The sequence below is a fragment of the Macaca mulatta genome, chromosome 14, assembly GCF_049350105.2.
Source record: "Macaca mulatta isolate MMU2019108-1 chromosome 14, T2T-MMU8v2.0, whole genome shotgun sequence".
Taxonomy (NCBI): Eukaryota; Metazoa; Chordata; class Mammalia; order Primates; family Cercopithecidae; genus Macaca; species Macaca mulatta.
In genome coordinates this window covers 87,794,527-87,811,331 of record NC_133419.1, presented here as the reverse complement: position 1 = coordinate 87,811,331, position 16,805 = coordinate 87,794,527, and the positions used below count along the sequence as shown (strand labels likewise).

General features: G+C 34.5%; 1 protein-coding gene across 7 annotated transcripts in view; it reads right to left on the bottom strand.

The window, feature by feature from the left end:
- The window catches only part of TMEM135 (transmembrane protein 135), a 262,469-nt gene that overhangs the window by 62,382 nt on the left and 183,282 nt on the right, over positions 1 to 16,805 (bottom strand). For all 7 annotated transcript variants that reach the window (XM_077964170.1, XM_077964168.1, XM_015115383.3 and 4 more), the window contains one exon: positions 16,695 to 16,741. In XM_077964170.1, the coding sequence (XP_077820296.1) occupies positions 16,695 to 16,741 (47 nt within the window). The remainder of the gene's footprint in view (positions 1 to 16,694; positions 16,742 to 16,805) is intronic.

Here is a 16,805-nt window from a genome sequence, read left to right as displayed (position 1 = left end):
TTGAAGTTTTAAGGATGTAGACTGGAATAAGGCCAAATAATTCCCATTTGTGCTAACTATGCTAATTCTTAAAAATGTCTAAAATAGACTGGAAAAGGAAAAAAATGTAACTTGATATTATATATATGTAGTGTGTGTATGTGTATTCTCGTTCTACATGCACACAAACATACACATACACATACACACACATAAAATTTCCTTCTGTGTTGCCATTCATTTAAAAAATTATCCATGGCAAGCACAGTGGTTTCGAAATATCTTTTCCCTATCCTTTTTTTCCACTTCTGGTGTCCCCTACAGCCATGGCCGCCACTGTCGCAGGGGAACCCCTGCTTCCCCGGAGGAATTGCTACCAAAAGGCGACGCAGCGAAGACTAAGGAGGAGTTGGAGGAGGATGATGAGGAGGAGCTAGATGAGACCTTGTCGGAGAGACTATGGGGCCTGACGGTGATGTTTCCAAAGAGGGTCCAGTTGGCGGCCAGAACCTCTTCTTTCTCTCCCTCTTTGTGGCTCAAAAAATGTACAGGTTTTCCAGGGCAGCCGTGTGGATTGGAAACACTTCCTTTATGATCCTGGTTCTTCCCGTTGTTTTTGAGACTGAGAAGATGCAAATGGAGCAACAGCAGCAACCGCGGCAGATACTTCTAAGGCCTAACACAGGGCTCTCAGGAGGAATGCAAGGGGCTCTACCTTCACTTCCTGGAAAGATCTAGATTGTTACTGCCATATATGAGTTGTTTCAGTGGGAGAAGTTTGAAATTCAATAGTGTTTGAACTGCTGATTATTTGAATTTTTTTTTTTAAACTTTGGCACATTGATCCATCTAAACCTGGTGGGGAGAAATCTCCCCACATTGTCTCATGAAGAGACTTAACTTGCAACTATGCCCTCCACGCTATCCTGACTTACCTCAGTCTTCACTCTGATACCAGGGTGCAGCCATGCAGATGGTTATTCCAACTTTGGCCACACACTCCTTTCACAAAATTGCCCCTAACTGGAAGATCTCACTTTCCCCTGTGGGGTAGGTACTGATGCCAGTGGGAGGGATGTACCCCTGACCATTAATGACTGCTTTCTTTTTCTTTTTTTTTTTCCTTAAAGAATGGAGCTGTCGGGGAGGGACATGCACACAATGTAAAACAGACAAAATGCACTACAACTGTGGTGTAAAGTGGCCACTATGAATCCCCATGTATAAGAGGAAAGAGACTGGCTGCAGCTTCAGCCACAGGATGGGGACTGTGGAAGACAGGGCAGGAGCTCCTTTCCTCTGAATATTTTGACTGTTAGACTTTGTCTGTGTGTTTAAAAAAACAGAAGTCAGTGCTCACTTTTTTAATTTAAATATTAAAAGTGATTCCAACTGAAAAAAAGCCTTTTTCCCAAAATAAACACAGAATACAGTAAAATAATTGTTCTGCAAAATATAATCAATATCAATACATAATCAAATATATATAATATATACTCAAAATATAATCAAGTTATTGACTGATATTTCTAAAGACTATAAATGTAATTTCTATTCAAACTAAATTGGAACGTATTCTTAGCAAAGGACTTAGACGTACATATGATATAGGAAGTACGTGCTTGTGGTCAGTTTGTATCTGGCAATCTGTGACTTAATTTAGATCAAGAATGTGCCAGACTTATATTTAAAAATATGTTCACAGTTTTATTGAGATACCATTGACATATTATACAATTCACGACCTAAAGTGTATCAGTCAGTGGTTTCTGGTATATTCAGACTTGTGCAGCCATCACCACAATTACTTTTAGAACATTTTCATCAACTCTAAAAAAAAAAAAACCCTTACCCATTAGTAATCATTCCCTACACCCCCAACTCCCCTAGGCCACCAATCTAATTTGTATCCCTACAGATTTTTCTATTCTGGACATTTTTGATAAATAGAATCATATAAATACGATCTTTGCAGCTTCAATTTAAATAATAAAAACAACTAACATTTATTGAGTGCTTACTATGCAGTAGACATTCAATACAATAACCCCATGAGGTAAGTACTATTATTATCCCCACTGAAGATGAGAAATGTGAGGCACAAAGAGGCTACGTAACTTACCCAAGGTCACAAAACAAGTAAGATGGAAAAGGATTTGAACCAACACAGCTGGATTCCAGAGTTCCCTCTCAACTATACTATAGTGTCTTTTGATTACCTCTGACACAGAACTTAAATAAAAGAATATAATAGAAAGATTCAGGCTTGAGAAAGACACAGTGAGTTACAGCACAGCCCAGTGAGTTATAGCACCTCATAAGTAGTAAAGCAAATGGTTAAATTTAACTGCTTCAAATTTGAGCAGCTGTATCAGCAAAGTCTCGTAAAAGAACTTTCTGTGATTAGTAATAATGCTCCTTAAACAAGAAGCAGACATCTTAGCATGCAAAAGAGGATACCAGAACTCGAAAGGATATAATGTTTGGATGTTTAGTCACACTCAACATTGCTAAGAGTTATCACCAGTTTCTTAGTGAAGAATTGAAGATTAGTATCAGAATCCATTCCTAGGGTTTATATGGAAATAAAAGGCATATAATCATATAGCCTACATAATATAATCTCATTTGAGAAGCTGAAAGACATATATACACACAACACCTATACACATATAAATGTGTGGAAGGAGAGAGGAAAGAAGTGAAGGCAGGAGGAAGGAAAGGGGCAAAAGAGGGAGGACAGGAGGAAGAGCGAAGGCAAGCAGGACCAACAGACAGAGGCATAGCCAACAGACTAAAGGGATATAAACAAAGCTGGTAGTTACTTGTCTCTGAAAGAAGAGATTATGGGTGATAATTATAATTTTTTCAGTCATATTTGCTCATTTTTCCACAACGAGCAAAAGACGTGTTTTTGCCTCCCCAAAAATCACTTGAATACAATCTTAATTTGAGGCCACTGTCCTCTAAAATGCTCTACAAAACTCCAGTTATTGACTTTAATTCACAGGGCATCGTGTCTCAATATGCAGCTTCCTCATTCTCAATGAATCTTTTTATATTCATCATAAATTCCCAAATTAAAAAATATTTTGAAGAATCATATTACATATTACAACATAATTTAAGTAAACAAACCCAAAAGTTAATTCTTTAAGGTATCTGCATTTTATCATCTTTTCATAGCGAAGAGCTTCCAACTTCTGTATTTATTTATAATTTGCAAATTGTATCTTATTCCAAATAACTTTAATCTCACATTTTCAAAATCAGATTATATTTATATCTCAAGCCTAAATGAGATGGAATTAGCTGTAATTAAAACTGAGGTATAAAGTTACATAAGTTTATACAGTTGGAATCACTTATTTTGGCCAATATAATGGATCCTCTAATAATATTTAAACATGAAATGATATTTAGTTTAAAAGTAAATTCAAATAGGTTTATAACTTCAAACCTCATTTTAAAAGACATGCATTAAAAGGTTGTCCTTACATGGAGACAGGGAGTAACCTACTCCTTGGAGTAATAGGCAGGTCTTGAGGTCAATGTTTTTAATAGATCCCTTAAACATCAATGTATTTCATTATAAAGTTAAAAAGTTATTCCCAGTTTTGTAATTTACCAACCAGATGATATACTAGCAAATTCTGGGAAAATAGTATCTTATAGCTACATTGAAGATACACACAAAATGAATGTATATCCTTTAAATACAAAGGGCTACTCTAGATAAACACTGAAGACCTCCTCTGACCTCACTGCTTCTAGCAACCATTTCCTCTTAACCCTCCCTCCTCTTCACCTTCACTTCCTCCCTTACAGGCAGGGAGAGAAACAGTCAACTATAAAGAAAGACCAACTGCATGGCAGCTCTTTGGCTACGATAATTTTTTAAAGTGCTTGTAGATACTTTTTTTTTCAAGAGACAAGATTCTCCTCATGCTGCCCAAGCTGGAGTACAGTGGCTATTCACAGGAACAATCGTAGCGCACTACAGTCCTGAATTCCTGGGCTCAAGCAATCTTCCTTTCTCAGCCTCCTGTGTAACTGGGACAGTAGGCATGTGCCACCATGCCCAGCTCCTGCAGATACGTTAAGAGTCACCTGTGGCTTTATCTAGTTATGATAAAACATGTCCAGAAAGATCTGAATAATGAAGAAAAACTGGATGCCTTATTTGGCTTCATTCATCACTCATTTTAATCTTTCTAGCTTTTTAAATCCAGTTTTCAATGGATACACTAACAACTAGTTCACAGTAAGGCTGGCAATAGAGGGAAGGATGGCAGAATTTTGCTTCTCTGCAAATTCAGGGCCAATATATTTGTTTCTTTGCCCTGCCCTCTTCCTCCCACCCCTACCTGCTCTGAAGTGCCAATCTCCACTTTATACTCCAAGATCCCTTTTTGTCCAGTCCCATTTACTGTGCTGTCCCAAATTCCTCTAGTCAGAGTAGGGAAGAAATGGAGAAGAAAGGGAAAAAAAGAGGAATGAAAGGAAAAGCCCTATTTTAAATCATAATCCCAATCCTTCGGCTCCTCAATTTGTAGTATTAACCTACTTAGTTTTGTTATTTTATATTTTGTAGGGATGGGATCTCCCTATGTTGTCCAAGCTGGTATCGAACTCCTGGGCTCAAACTATCCTCCTGCCTCAGCTCTTCAAGTGCTGGAATTACAGGAATGAGCTGCTGTACCAGGCCCTTATTTTGTTTTTAACCATTCTACCACTAAGATCTCCAGTTTTGTCCTTCTGTCCCATCACTCCCCATTCCCCCACATGCTGAACTCTAGCTCCAAATATGGGACTGTGGAGTAGCTCACATCTGGATAATTCCCAGTCCTTTTGCTTTAGGGCTAACACGCTGGACATCAATGTATTTTCCCAAAGAAATATTATCATAAATATTATTTGTTTCTATAGTACCATTGGCACTGTACTTCAACTATATTTTATAGATTCATTTATAGGTTGAATGACTTTTAAAGATGGGCTTGGAAACATAAATAATGTTTAAAAATATTATGTTCTTGTAGGATTATCTGTTCTAAGTTTTCATAGCCACAGGGATCATTTTATCCATGACAAATTTAAGATGAAAGAAGCCAAGTATCTTATTAAAGGTCACAGAGTTTGTAAGTGGTAGAGCCAAAACCTAAAGAGGGGTCTGTTATATACGGCATTGAAGACTGTATGATTTCTGTTCTACCATGGAACCTCCTAAAACACGAGTATGCTTTTAATTAAGTCAATGAAAACTCTGAAAGGCTAAAAATTTTACTTCAAATCCTTAAATTTTTTTTAACTGAGCATCATTCATTCAAACATTTACTGAGTACTGTTTTACCTAAAATTCCCTCTAGTAATCACCAATACTAATAAACTATTACTGACATTGTCAAGGAAAAAAATACCCAAATTATTTTTAAAACTCGCCACTGTTATTAGAAATTTATCATAATCATTTCTTTTATGTATGAATGTTTGATGTGCTGAGACTTCCGCAAAGGTAACAGATTGTTATATATAAGACACCCTTCTTGCTCAAAACATAAATGCTTTATTGAAAAAATGCTTTTTTAAAATCTGTGGACTGTCATTTTCAAAACAACAACAGTTTATTTTCATTTCTCCTAACTTCTAAAGGTAAACTGAATTTATAAGAATTATTAATTTTTGTCAATAATATAAAAAGAATTTATAAAACATGCAACAAATTTACTTTTTCATGAGACAACGATTGTTACTATGAAATTCTAGGTAAATTGTAACTTAGAGAGAAATAAGATTACACAGTGCCAATTTGATTTACCTTAAAATGCTAACAAGTTAAAATTGCATCAGGTTAGAAATGTACACCAGGCTATATATATACACACACACACACACACACACACACACACACACATATATATATATGGCTCATCCTTTATTTTAAGTTCAAACAACCATCTTGATTGACAAAGAGGCTACTATATCCAGTGGAACCTCTGAGAACTATTGCAGAACTAGGATAAGACCATCAGCGATGAATAATGTATTAGTGGTGTGAGTTTTCCACTGATTTAATAACATGTGAATGTTATCCACTTTTGAACTTTGACATCAGTGAAAATAACAAATAAAATATTCACATTTTTAAAACCACCTAAGAATGTCATTTTTATTGCAAGTTTTTGAAAGGCAACGGGCCATTTTTGACATGATCGTGTCCCATTAAGTCCTTACCTTAGGGAGTTGCATTTAGGTTCATGCTGTTTCTCCATACAATATTTCTCTTTGCCTTCTACTAAAACAATTTATATTCATCATAAAATGTTGGAGTAATTTCTTTATCTGAGCACAACTACCTCAAAGACTGACAGGTAAAAAAAATGACAACAGATTTGCCACTAGTTTCTCATTCTTAGAGTACACTCAACAAATGAGCAGGCAAATTTTTTTCTACCAATAAAGAAAGTCAGATCACAGTCATGTGACTTGGTGTAATAAGCTTTTTATTCTCAAAGGAAATGATTCACAACATTTATGAACCCATGTTTTCTCATCTTTTCCATTTGTTTTGAGGAAAGCAACAGTCCTAACAATCTCAATACTTATTTTCATTGAACAAATTTTGCATTTTTGGTAAACTCACAGGTTTGGTTGCCAATAATAGAAGTGCCTCATTTCATCTGTATATATCTTCTGAGGAATAATGGCTTCATGTATGTCCATGTCTGTCTCTCTCTCTATATATATATATACATACACACACACACACACACACACACACACATACACATATATATATATACTTTTTGAGATCAAGTTTCGCTCTTGTTGCCCAGGCTGGAGTGCAACGGTATGATCTCGGCTCACCGCAACCTCTGCCTCCCAGGTCCAAGTGATTCTTCTGCCTCAGCCTCCCAAGTAGCTGGGATTACAGGCATGTGCCACCCCGCCTGGCTAATTTTGTATTTTTAGTAGAGACAGGGTTTCTCCATGTTGGTCAGGCTGGTCTCGAACTCCTGACCTCAGGTGATCTACCCGCCTCAGCCTCCCAAAGTGCTGGGATTACAGGCATGAGCCACTGCGCCCAGCTCCATGTCTATTTTTATAAGAAATTAAATTACGTTTTAAGAAAGATCATGTATTTAGAAAGCCACGAGCATTAGATTTTTCTATTTCCTACTTTTTTTCAGTCCTCGTTCACTTAAAACACATGTGCAAGGCTTCCAAACCATTTTAATTTCCTCCTAATCATTTATAATAATTTCTCCCAGACAATTTTAATAATGTACCCCTAAATGTTGACATTATGGACCTGACTTTAGACTCTATTCTCTTTCCCATTCCCCAATTTATCAATCTTGTCTGCTTCTTCAGTCTTCTCTTATTCACTTAAACTTTCCCAGAGTCTAGTCTCTCCAGTCTAAGAAAGAGAGAGAAGGAGGGTAGGAAGGGGACAAGAAAAAAGAAAAACCCTTAATCCTCTAACAAATGGCCCTATCTTTTTCTCTCAAGCTTCTTGAGTTTACTAAACTCACTCTTACTTCCTTATTTTACATTTATTTCTTAATCCACTACCCCAACCCAACTACAGAAATTTCTCTAGCAGCTTACCACTGACCCTCAGACTGCAGATGAATACTTTTTACCTCTCACTTACTGGATAATCTAGAGCAGTAACAATAAAGATAATACTGTCCTTACTGAAATTCTGTATTTTAGTCAACTTTCTCTCTTGGTTTAAAAACAACAATCATTACTCTTAACTCTGCGTTTGCTAAGTGATCAGTCACTGTTCTAGGTGCTCACACGTTTTAGTTCATGTTTTTTCTCACTACTGGCTGCTATCCATCAGTGAGTCAACGCAGCTTTTTAAAAACATAAATTAGAATAGAAAATATCCAAATATATCACATGTAGGAAGGTAAGTATTTTTCTGGGAAATTTATATACATATATATACGTGTATATATGGTAACATAATCATAATATATAAAATACAGTTCTTATTTTGGGTCACATCAAAAACATTTGAAAGACACTGTGTCATATTCAATCCTCACAGCCCTACCTATGAGGCCCACGTGTTAATTTACACTTTTCATAATGAAGAAAATGAGGTATAGTAAAGTTATGTAATTTGTCTAAAGTCAGACAGCTAGTGCGACAGCTAATAGTAGACCCTAAATTTAACAAGGTATTTATAATGCCTCTTGCCACTACTCCGGCCTCTGCTTTACTGACTCCTTTCCTACTGCCTATGCTTCGAACATCAAGATTCTCCAGTCCATACTTGGAACCCTTTTTCTTAATCTCCATATTCTCACTACAGAACACTATCAACCTGCGTGGTTTAAACTAATATCTACAGGCTGATAACTCCTACATTTCTACCCCTGGCCTAGATTTATCACCTGAGCTCTGAATACCCAACTGATACCCATTATTTCTCTAGCTGAATATCATAAAAGCACCTCAGCCTCAGTATTTGCAAAGCTTATATTCAATGTTCACACATTTTTCCTATTTTATAATTCGCTTACCTTCCAGCGTTTTTCCTCTTCCTCATCCAAGCAGCAATCCTTACACCTCAGATAAACCTACTTTCCACCATAACGTTGCCATAAGCTTTGGTCAAGTCCTTACCATTTCTCTGCTGGATAACTGCAACAGCATCCCCTATTACCTGTGATATATCCCCTCCAAATCCCAAATTCACTGTCTGCATTGCTGCAAGTAATCCCTTTACAATAAAATCTAATTATTTAAGGCACATCTCCTAACTCTGAAGTACAACTTTTAACCTCTAAATTCTGTATATAATTTAATTTTTTTAGACTAGGTTCCTGTGTATTTTTAAGCAATTTTTTTAAAAAAGAACCTAAGATCATATGTTTGGCCATAAAACAAGTCTTAAAAAATTCAAAAACTTGAAATCATATCAAGTCCCTTCTCTGACCAGGATGGAATAAAAGTAGAAGCCAATAACAAAGGGAACTTTGGAAACTACACATAGACATTAAACAATACACTGAGTGACCAATGAAGAAATTAAGAAGAAAATTTAAACATTTCTTGAAACAAATGAAAATGGAAACACAACAAACCAAAATCTATGAAATACGGTGAAAGCAATACTAAGAGAAAAGTTCGTAATAAGCACCTACATCAAAAAGCAGAAAAACTTTAAGCAAACAACCTAACAATGCATCTTAAAGAACTAGAAAAGCAAGAGCAAACCAAGTCCAAAATTAGCAGAAGAAAATAATATCAAAGTAGAAATAAAAGAAATACACACCAAAAATACAAAAGATCAACAAAATGAAAAGCTGGTTTTTTGAAAAGATAAATAGATCAAAAAACCTTTAGCCAGAATAACTAAGCAAAATGCAGAAATGCATCAGAGATGAAAACGGAGACAGTGCAACTCATGTAATTCAATTGAATTACAGTAGAAATTCAAATGCTCCTAAGAGACTATAATGATCAACTATATGCCAATAAAGTGGAATACCTTCAAGAAATGAATACATTCCTAGACACATACAATCTACCAAAATTGAACCATGAAGAATTCCAAAACCTGAATAGACCAACGACAAAGGATGATATTGAAGCTGTAATAAAGTCTCCCAGCAAAGAAAAGCCCAGAACACAATAGCTTCACCGCAGAATTTTACTATGTGAACTAATACCAATCCTACTCAAACTATTCTAAAAAATAAAGAAGAAAAGAATACTTCCAAACTCATTCTATGAGGACAGTAGTACCCTGATACCAAAACCAAAGATATAGCAATAAAAGAAAACTACAGGTCAATATATCTGATAAACACTGATACAAAAATCCTCAACAAAATACTAGCAAACCAAATTAAACAGCACACTAAAAAGATAATTCATCATGAAAAACTGGGATTTATCCCAGGGATGCAAGGATGGTTTAACATATGTAAATCAGTACTAAGTGAAAGCAGTACTAAGAGAAAAGTTATAACAATAAGCACTTACATCAAAAAAGCGGAAAAACTTTAAACAACCTAACAATGCACCTTAAAGAACTAGAAAAGAGCAAACCAAGCCCAAAATTAGCAGAAGAAAATAATAAATATCAAAGTAGAAAAAAATGAAATACACACAAAAAATAAAAAAGATCAACAAAATGAAAAGCTGGTTTTTTTTGAAAAGATAAATCAATGTGATGCATCATATAAACAGTATAAAAAACAAAAAACATATGCTCATTTCAATTGATACTGGAAAAGCATTTAACAAAATTCAGTATCTTTTCATGATAAAAACCCTCAAAAACCTGAAAGGAATATACTTCCACATAATAACAGTCACATACAACAGACCCACAGATAGTATTATACTGAATGAGAAAAAACTGAAAGCCTTTCTTCTAAGATCTGGAACACAACAGGGATGCCCACTTTCACGACTGTTATTCAACATAGTACTGAAAGTCCTAGCTAGAGCAATCAGACAAGAGACAGAAATGAAATTCAATTTGGAAACGAAAAAGTTAAATTATCCTTCTTTGCAGATGATAGATACGGAAAAACCTAAAGACGCTACTAAAAACTATTAGAATAAACAAATTCAGTAAAGTTGCAGGATCCAAATCAACATACTAAAATCAGTAGTATTTCTATATCCCAACAGTGAACATTCTGAAAAATAAATCAAGAAAGTAATCCCATTTACAATAGCTACAAATACAATTAAATACCTAGGAATTAACCAAAGAAATGAAAGATCTCTACAATGAAAACTATAAAACACTGATACAAGAAATTAAAGAGGACACCGAAAAATAAAAAGATTTCCATGTTCATGGAGTATAAGAATCAGTATTGTCAAAATGTCCACACTACTCAAAGCAATCTACAGATTCAGTATAATCCCTATCAAAATGCTAAGGACAGTCTTCATAGAAATAGAAAAAAAAAATCATATAATTTACACGGAACCACAAATGACCCAAAATAGCCAAAGCTATCCTAAGCAAGAAGAACAAAACTGGAAGAATCACATTACCTGACTTCAAATTACACTACAATTACGCTACTTCTTCAAAAGAAGACATACAAATGGCAAGCAGGTATATAAGAAGGTGCTCAACATCATTGATCATCAGAGAAACGCAAATCAAAACTACAATGAGATGTCATCTCACCCTAGTTAAAATGGCTTTTATCCAAAACACAGGCAACAACAAATGCTGTGAGAAGGTGTGAAGAAAAGGAAACCCCTGTACACTGTTAGTGGGAATGTAAATTAGTACAAACACTATGGAGAACAGTTTGGAGGTTTCTCAAAGAACTAAAAATAGAACTACAATATGAACCGGCAATCTCACTGCTAGGTATATTCCCAAAAGAAAGCAAATCAGTATATCAAAGAGATATCAAGCACTCTCACATTTATTGCAGCATTATTCACAATAGCCAAGATTTGCAAGCAATGTAAGTTCCCATCAACACATGAATGGATGAAGAAAATATAGTACATACACACAATGGAATGCTATTCAGCTTTTTTTTTTTTTTTTTTCTAAAGAAAGGGCTATCATTTGCAGCAACACGGATGGGACTCAAGGACTTTAAGTGAAATAAGCCAGGAACACAAAGGCAAACATTTATGAAAGCTAAAAACTAAAACAATTGAACTCATGGAGATAGAGAGTAGAACAAGGGTTACCAGAGGCTGGAAAAAGTAGTGGTGGGGCAGGATGGAGGGTAGTGGGGATGGTTAATGAGTACAAAAATACAGTTAGATACAATGAATAAGACCTACTATTTGATAGCACAACAGGGTGACTATAGTCAACAATTTACTGCACATTTAAAAATAACTAAGAATATAATTAGGATGTTTGCAACACAGAGAAATGATAAATGCTTGAGGCAATGAAACATTTATCCTGATATGACAGTTAGGTATGCACTGTATGCCTGTATCAAAACATCTCACGAACCCGGTAAGTATATACACCTACTATATACCTATAAAAATTAAAAATTTTAAAAATTAAAAATAAACATAGAACCTAATTAACATTAAAGACCTTTCACTTAAAAATCAGTAAATAGTTTAAAGGTCAAGATCAAAAGTTTTTTATTTGCTGCTAAAGTTATCTCTAATATACTAAGGTATACTTACATAAAGATGTTCAAGAATAATCACAAGTCTTTCACTCAATACTTGCAGGTTGTCCAATCAATAAATAGTCTGGTTTTCTTAAATAGATAAACTAAATCTACACCTTGAGACTAATAAAATCATTTATTTACGCCTTCACAGAGAATTGATTAGAATTCTCAAATGGCAAAAAGAAATAATGTTTCTAAATGTTTAAAGTATAACAATAAACTCTGACTTGCACTGATTTCTAACTATAAATGCCATGCTGCACAATGTTGACATCAGATTATTTAAGATATTTCTATTGTGAATCAGTCCCATATAGTCTATAGATTAACTGCTATGACATGTTGGAACCATTCACTCTATATGTTAAAATAAACCTGGATTTGTTGTTGCCTTTGCAAAGGCATGTGGAAAGAATTTCTAACTGGTACTTATTAGATTAGGATCAAAGTAGTTATAATACACTTTACAGTACTACTTTAAATTTATCTATAAAAAATTATGCTGAACTACTTCCTTTCTCTCAAATATTCTTCATAGACAGGTACCTAATGGTGAATATAAAACCAATGAACTAGTATTTCTAAATGTTGCATTTTTTTTTTATGTGTGCGTAGGATTAAGTGCAACAGTTTTGATGTTTATTGTTGATTCTTTCTTTTGCTTCTTAATTAAAAGAGTTAGTGATCAAAAGAAACTGATTTATTTTTCCACATGACTGTTGGGAAGGCCCAATCCTGAATGAAAAATTATGATGAATGCAAACTGATTTGCCCATAAATACATATTTGGAAGTAAAGAAATTATTTCAAGGGGTGCATGAGACCAAATTTTCTAAAAAGTTTTTAAATATGACTTCTGCTTGGCCAAAATCAACAGAAACAAACAATGACGTAAGGTACAGCAATGACAATAGCATACATAATAAAAATAAGGTGACTGAACAAAGGAGGTAAAACTATTATGAAGAATGCCCACTGAGATTATACAAAAAGCTCTTTCAAAACATCCTCAGGATATGTTCCACCTTCCCTTGTAATCCCGTTCCTAACAGAATCCATAGCATGTATATCAAGAGACACTTGTGATGGCTAGCTACATGGCTGTCAGGCCAGCTGACCAGAAAAGAACTAGAACTCTCTCCTCACACATTACCTTTTCCCAGCCCAAGCCTTTGAAGCATTTCACATTACACACCAGAAGTAAGTGGGTGATTTCATTTGAACATAAGCCTTACTTCTGGTGTATAATGTGAAAACCTGATCATTAACATATGAAATATATGTAAAATAACTATTACAAAACTATTAAGAGCTATGCAAAAGTAAGTTACTTCATTACACATTATAGTTTTCACATAGTTTTCAATATCAAAAACGTGTTGCTTTTAAGTAAATTCATAGTATAGTCATCACATCTTGCGACATCTTTGGAAAACATTTATGAAACTACTTCTCAAGTTCTTTCTTTGAAAAAAAAAAAAAAACGGCCTATTTTCTTTTTCTTGAAAGCAGGCCTCATTTCCCCATTTCCCCTTTGCCCATTTCCCCTTTGCCCATTAGTATAAAAACACAAGTTGACTTATTTCAAACATAAAATTCTTCCCTATCCTCTTCTCATAGGAGGTTACCATAAATGGAGTCCTGGGGACAGTCTCATTTGACTATCCAACTTCATGCAATTAGATTTAACATAATTGTTAATAAATGAAATAAATGTGTCTTCAAATATATGTATTTATAATAAAATTTAATTTTAAAATAAAATATTCAAATGCAAGTGGACCTGCCAAGTATCATGTACAATAGTGTTTGTTCATTCCCAAACACAAGCTAGCATGCAGACAAATCTAATGTTGTTTTGTTTGGTTGTAATACTTTATAAATTGTTTGGTTTTACCATATACCAAACCTCTGCTGTTGAGCTATTCAAACTAACTCCTGCCAAGAACAGTGAATTTGGTGATAGTACTTCTTTCGGGAGAAAAACAACCAGTTTCCTCAGAAAATTAAAAGTGTTTATTTTGGCACTTACACCTTGTATTGAGCCTTCTGGAAAGTATTTTAAACTGTTGTTTTTAACCTAGACTTGTGACTGAAACAGGAAAAGGTTCCGTAGCTCTGCACCAAAACACATATTTATAGGGTTGATTTTCTTTCGACACCAAAAATACTGGGTTGATGGCAGCAATTTTCAAAACATAATTTCCTAGACCCATGCTATAAATTGGGCCTCTATCGGTGTATTTAACAAATGATTTATTTTTAAACCTCAAAAACTTCTGATGACTAAGAAATGCTACACATCAATCAAGTACATCTTTAAGTTCCACAATGGGAAGGATTTTAAATACCTGCTCTGTTAGGAATTTCCATGAAAAAGAAAATTTATTTGAGATTGGACTTTCTTCTTGTGTATGTCAACAAGTTAGGTTTCTAGTTTTTAAGCTTTTTATGATTGAATTTTCCCTACTGGGTATGCTATATCCTCAGACTAGATAAAACATAAAAATATAAAGGCAAACTATGTGAACTTTTTGCAGTACTATCCTAATAATGTGTCTGAATACAATTAAGAAGTTTTTGGAAATCAGTGAGTCATTGTTCATAACTCCCATGACCCACCTCTAAATTATTAAAATATAGGAAAGAGACCACAGGAAAAGTATATTGTATATGAAGATACAGTAAAAGTAATAAATAGATCAAACAATTTCACAAAGACAACCAGACAGCTCCAATAATTCTTCAGTCACTAATGACTGATACAAAATACTAAGCATCCCAATGACTGATACAAAACCCTTTGCAGTTCAAGTCTTCCCTACCTTGACTCTTCATCTATGTTTTCCCTTCCAAAAGTCTGGCTGTCTCTTTACAAGAATAATAACAGTAACATCATCATTTTTATTTGCATATGACATTTTTAAAACTCAAAACAATTTAAAATTATATAATTTTGCTTTATAAAATATTTATTAGGACATACTAGCAGGAAATTAATGGTTTAAAAATTCTGGAAAAAAATAGAGATTTATGATCTCTATTATGTGATCCAGCAATCCCACTGCTGGGTATATACTCAAAATAAAGCAAATCAATATATCGAAGAGATATCTGCACTCCCATGTTTGTTGCAGCACTGGTCACAATAGCAAAATTTGGAAGGAGGCTAAGCGTCCACTGACAGATGAATAAATAAAGAAAATGTGGTACATATAAACAACGGAGTATTATTTAGTCACAAAAAAGAATGAGATCCTGTCATTTGCAACATAGATGGAACTGGAGATCATTATGTTAAGTGAATTAAGCCAGGCACAGAAAGGAAAATGTCACATGTTCTCACTTATTTGTGGGATCTAAAAATCAAAACAATTGAACTCATGGACATAGAGAGTAGAATGATGGTTACCAGAGGGTGGTAAGAGTAGTGGGGTGTAGGGGGAGGTGGGGGTGATTCATGGGTATAGAAAAAGAAAGAATGAGACTTACTATTTGATAGCACAACAGGGTGACTATCATCAATAATACATCGTACATTTTTAAATAACTAAGAGTGCAAATTGGATTGTTTGTAACACATAAGATAACAGCATTTGATTATTATGCATCATATCCCTGTATCAAAACATCTCATGTACAACTACTATGTCCCCACAAAAATTAAAAATAATTTTTTTAAAAAAAATTCTGATATGGTTGGATTGTTTTATTCTTAAAAATATATATATATCTACCAAATATATCCTACTAAAAATCCGCAACTGTCTTTGTTAATTAAGCACAAATTTTAATTTGAAAAGTCTGGTCCTGTCTGCTAAGACTTACTTTTGCTAGATCCATAAATACCAAAAAGATCTATTCAAATGAGGGCAATAAGAGTAAAATAAATGGAAATTAATTGGTATCACTAAAAATAAAGAAATAAAGATTATAAAGGAGGGGACTCTCCCTAATCAAAAATCACATTGCACACTGCTGGGATTATATGAAGATGACAGAAATCCTTCTTACTGGCATTTAAATCTTGGGCCATCCTAACACTCTTCCCCGTAGCCCCGACAAACCCGAGACCGGTGTCAGTGAAAAGTACAATGTTGACATTATAACAAACAATAGTTTACAGACTATCATTAGTGCGCTAGGGTATCTTTGCAGAAGGCTTAGCTAGAGCTCTACTGTCACTTTTTTCTTATTGAAATGTAAAATGTTGATTGTTTTATAAGCTGAGTGAAAAATACTTAGGTATTTACATACAATCAGGTCCATAAAAGATAAAAATTCACTTATCAGGATTTGAGTCCTGTTAATTGACATACTCAACTTTCTAGGATAAACTTATAAATAGAATGGGGGGTGGGAATCAATCTTCATTCCCTCTCTTTCTCTTTTCTTTACTCATGAAGAAGCAATGCTTTATCTCTGTCCACTCTGGGTGCGGGGGGAAGTATGCTGCTTGTAAGGGATAATTATTTGGAGAATACTTTAGTTTCACGGTTGATGAAATTACAAAGGGATACTGTTTGGGGTATTAAAGTAAATAGGTATAACAGAACCTACCTGAAAAAGAACATGTACATGGCAGCTGTGATGCAAAACAAAAGGACCTGTAACAAGGAGAAAATACATTACTTGCAAAAGAACACTGACATCACCATTTGAGTGAATCAT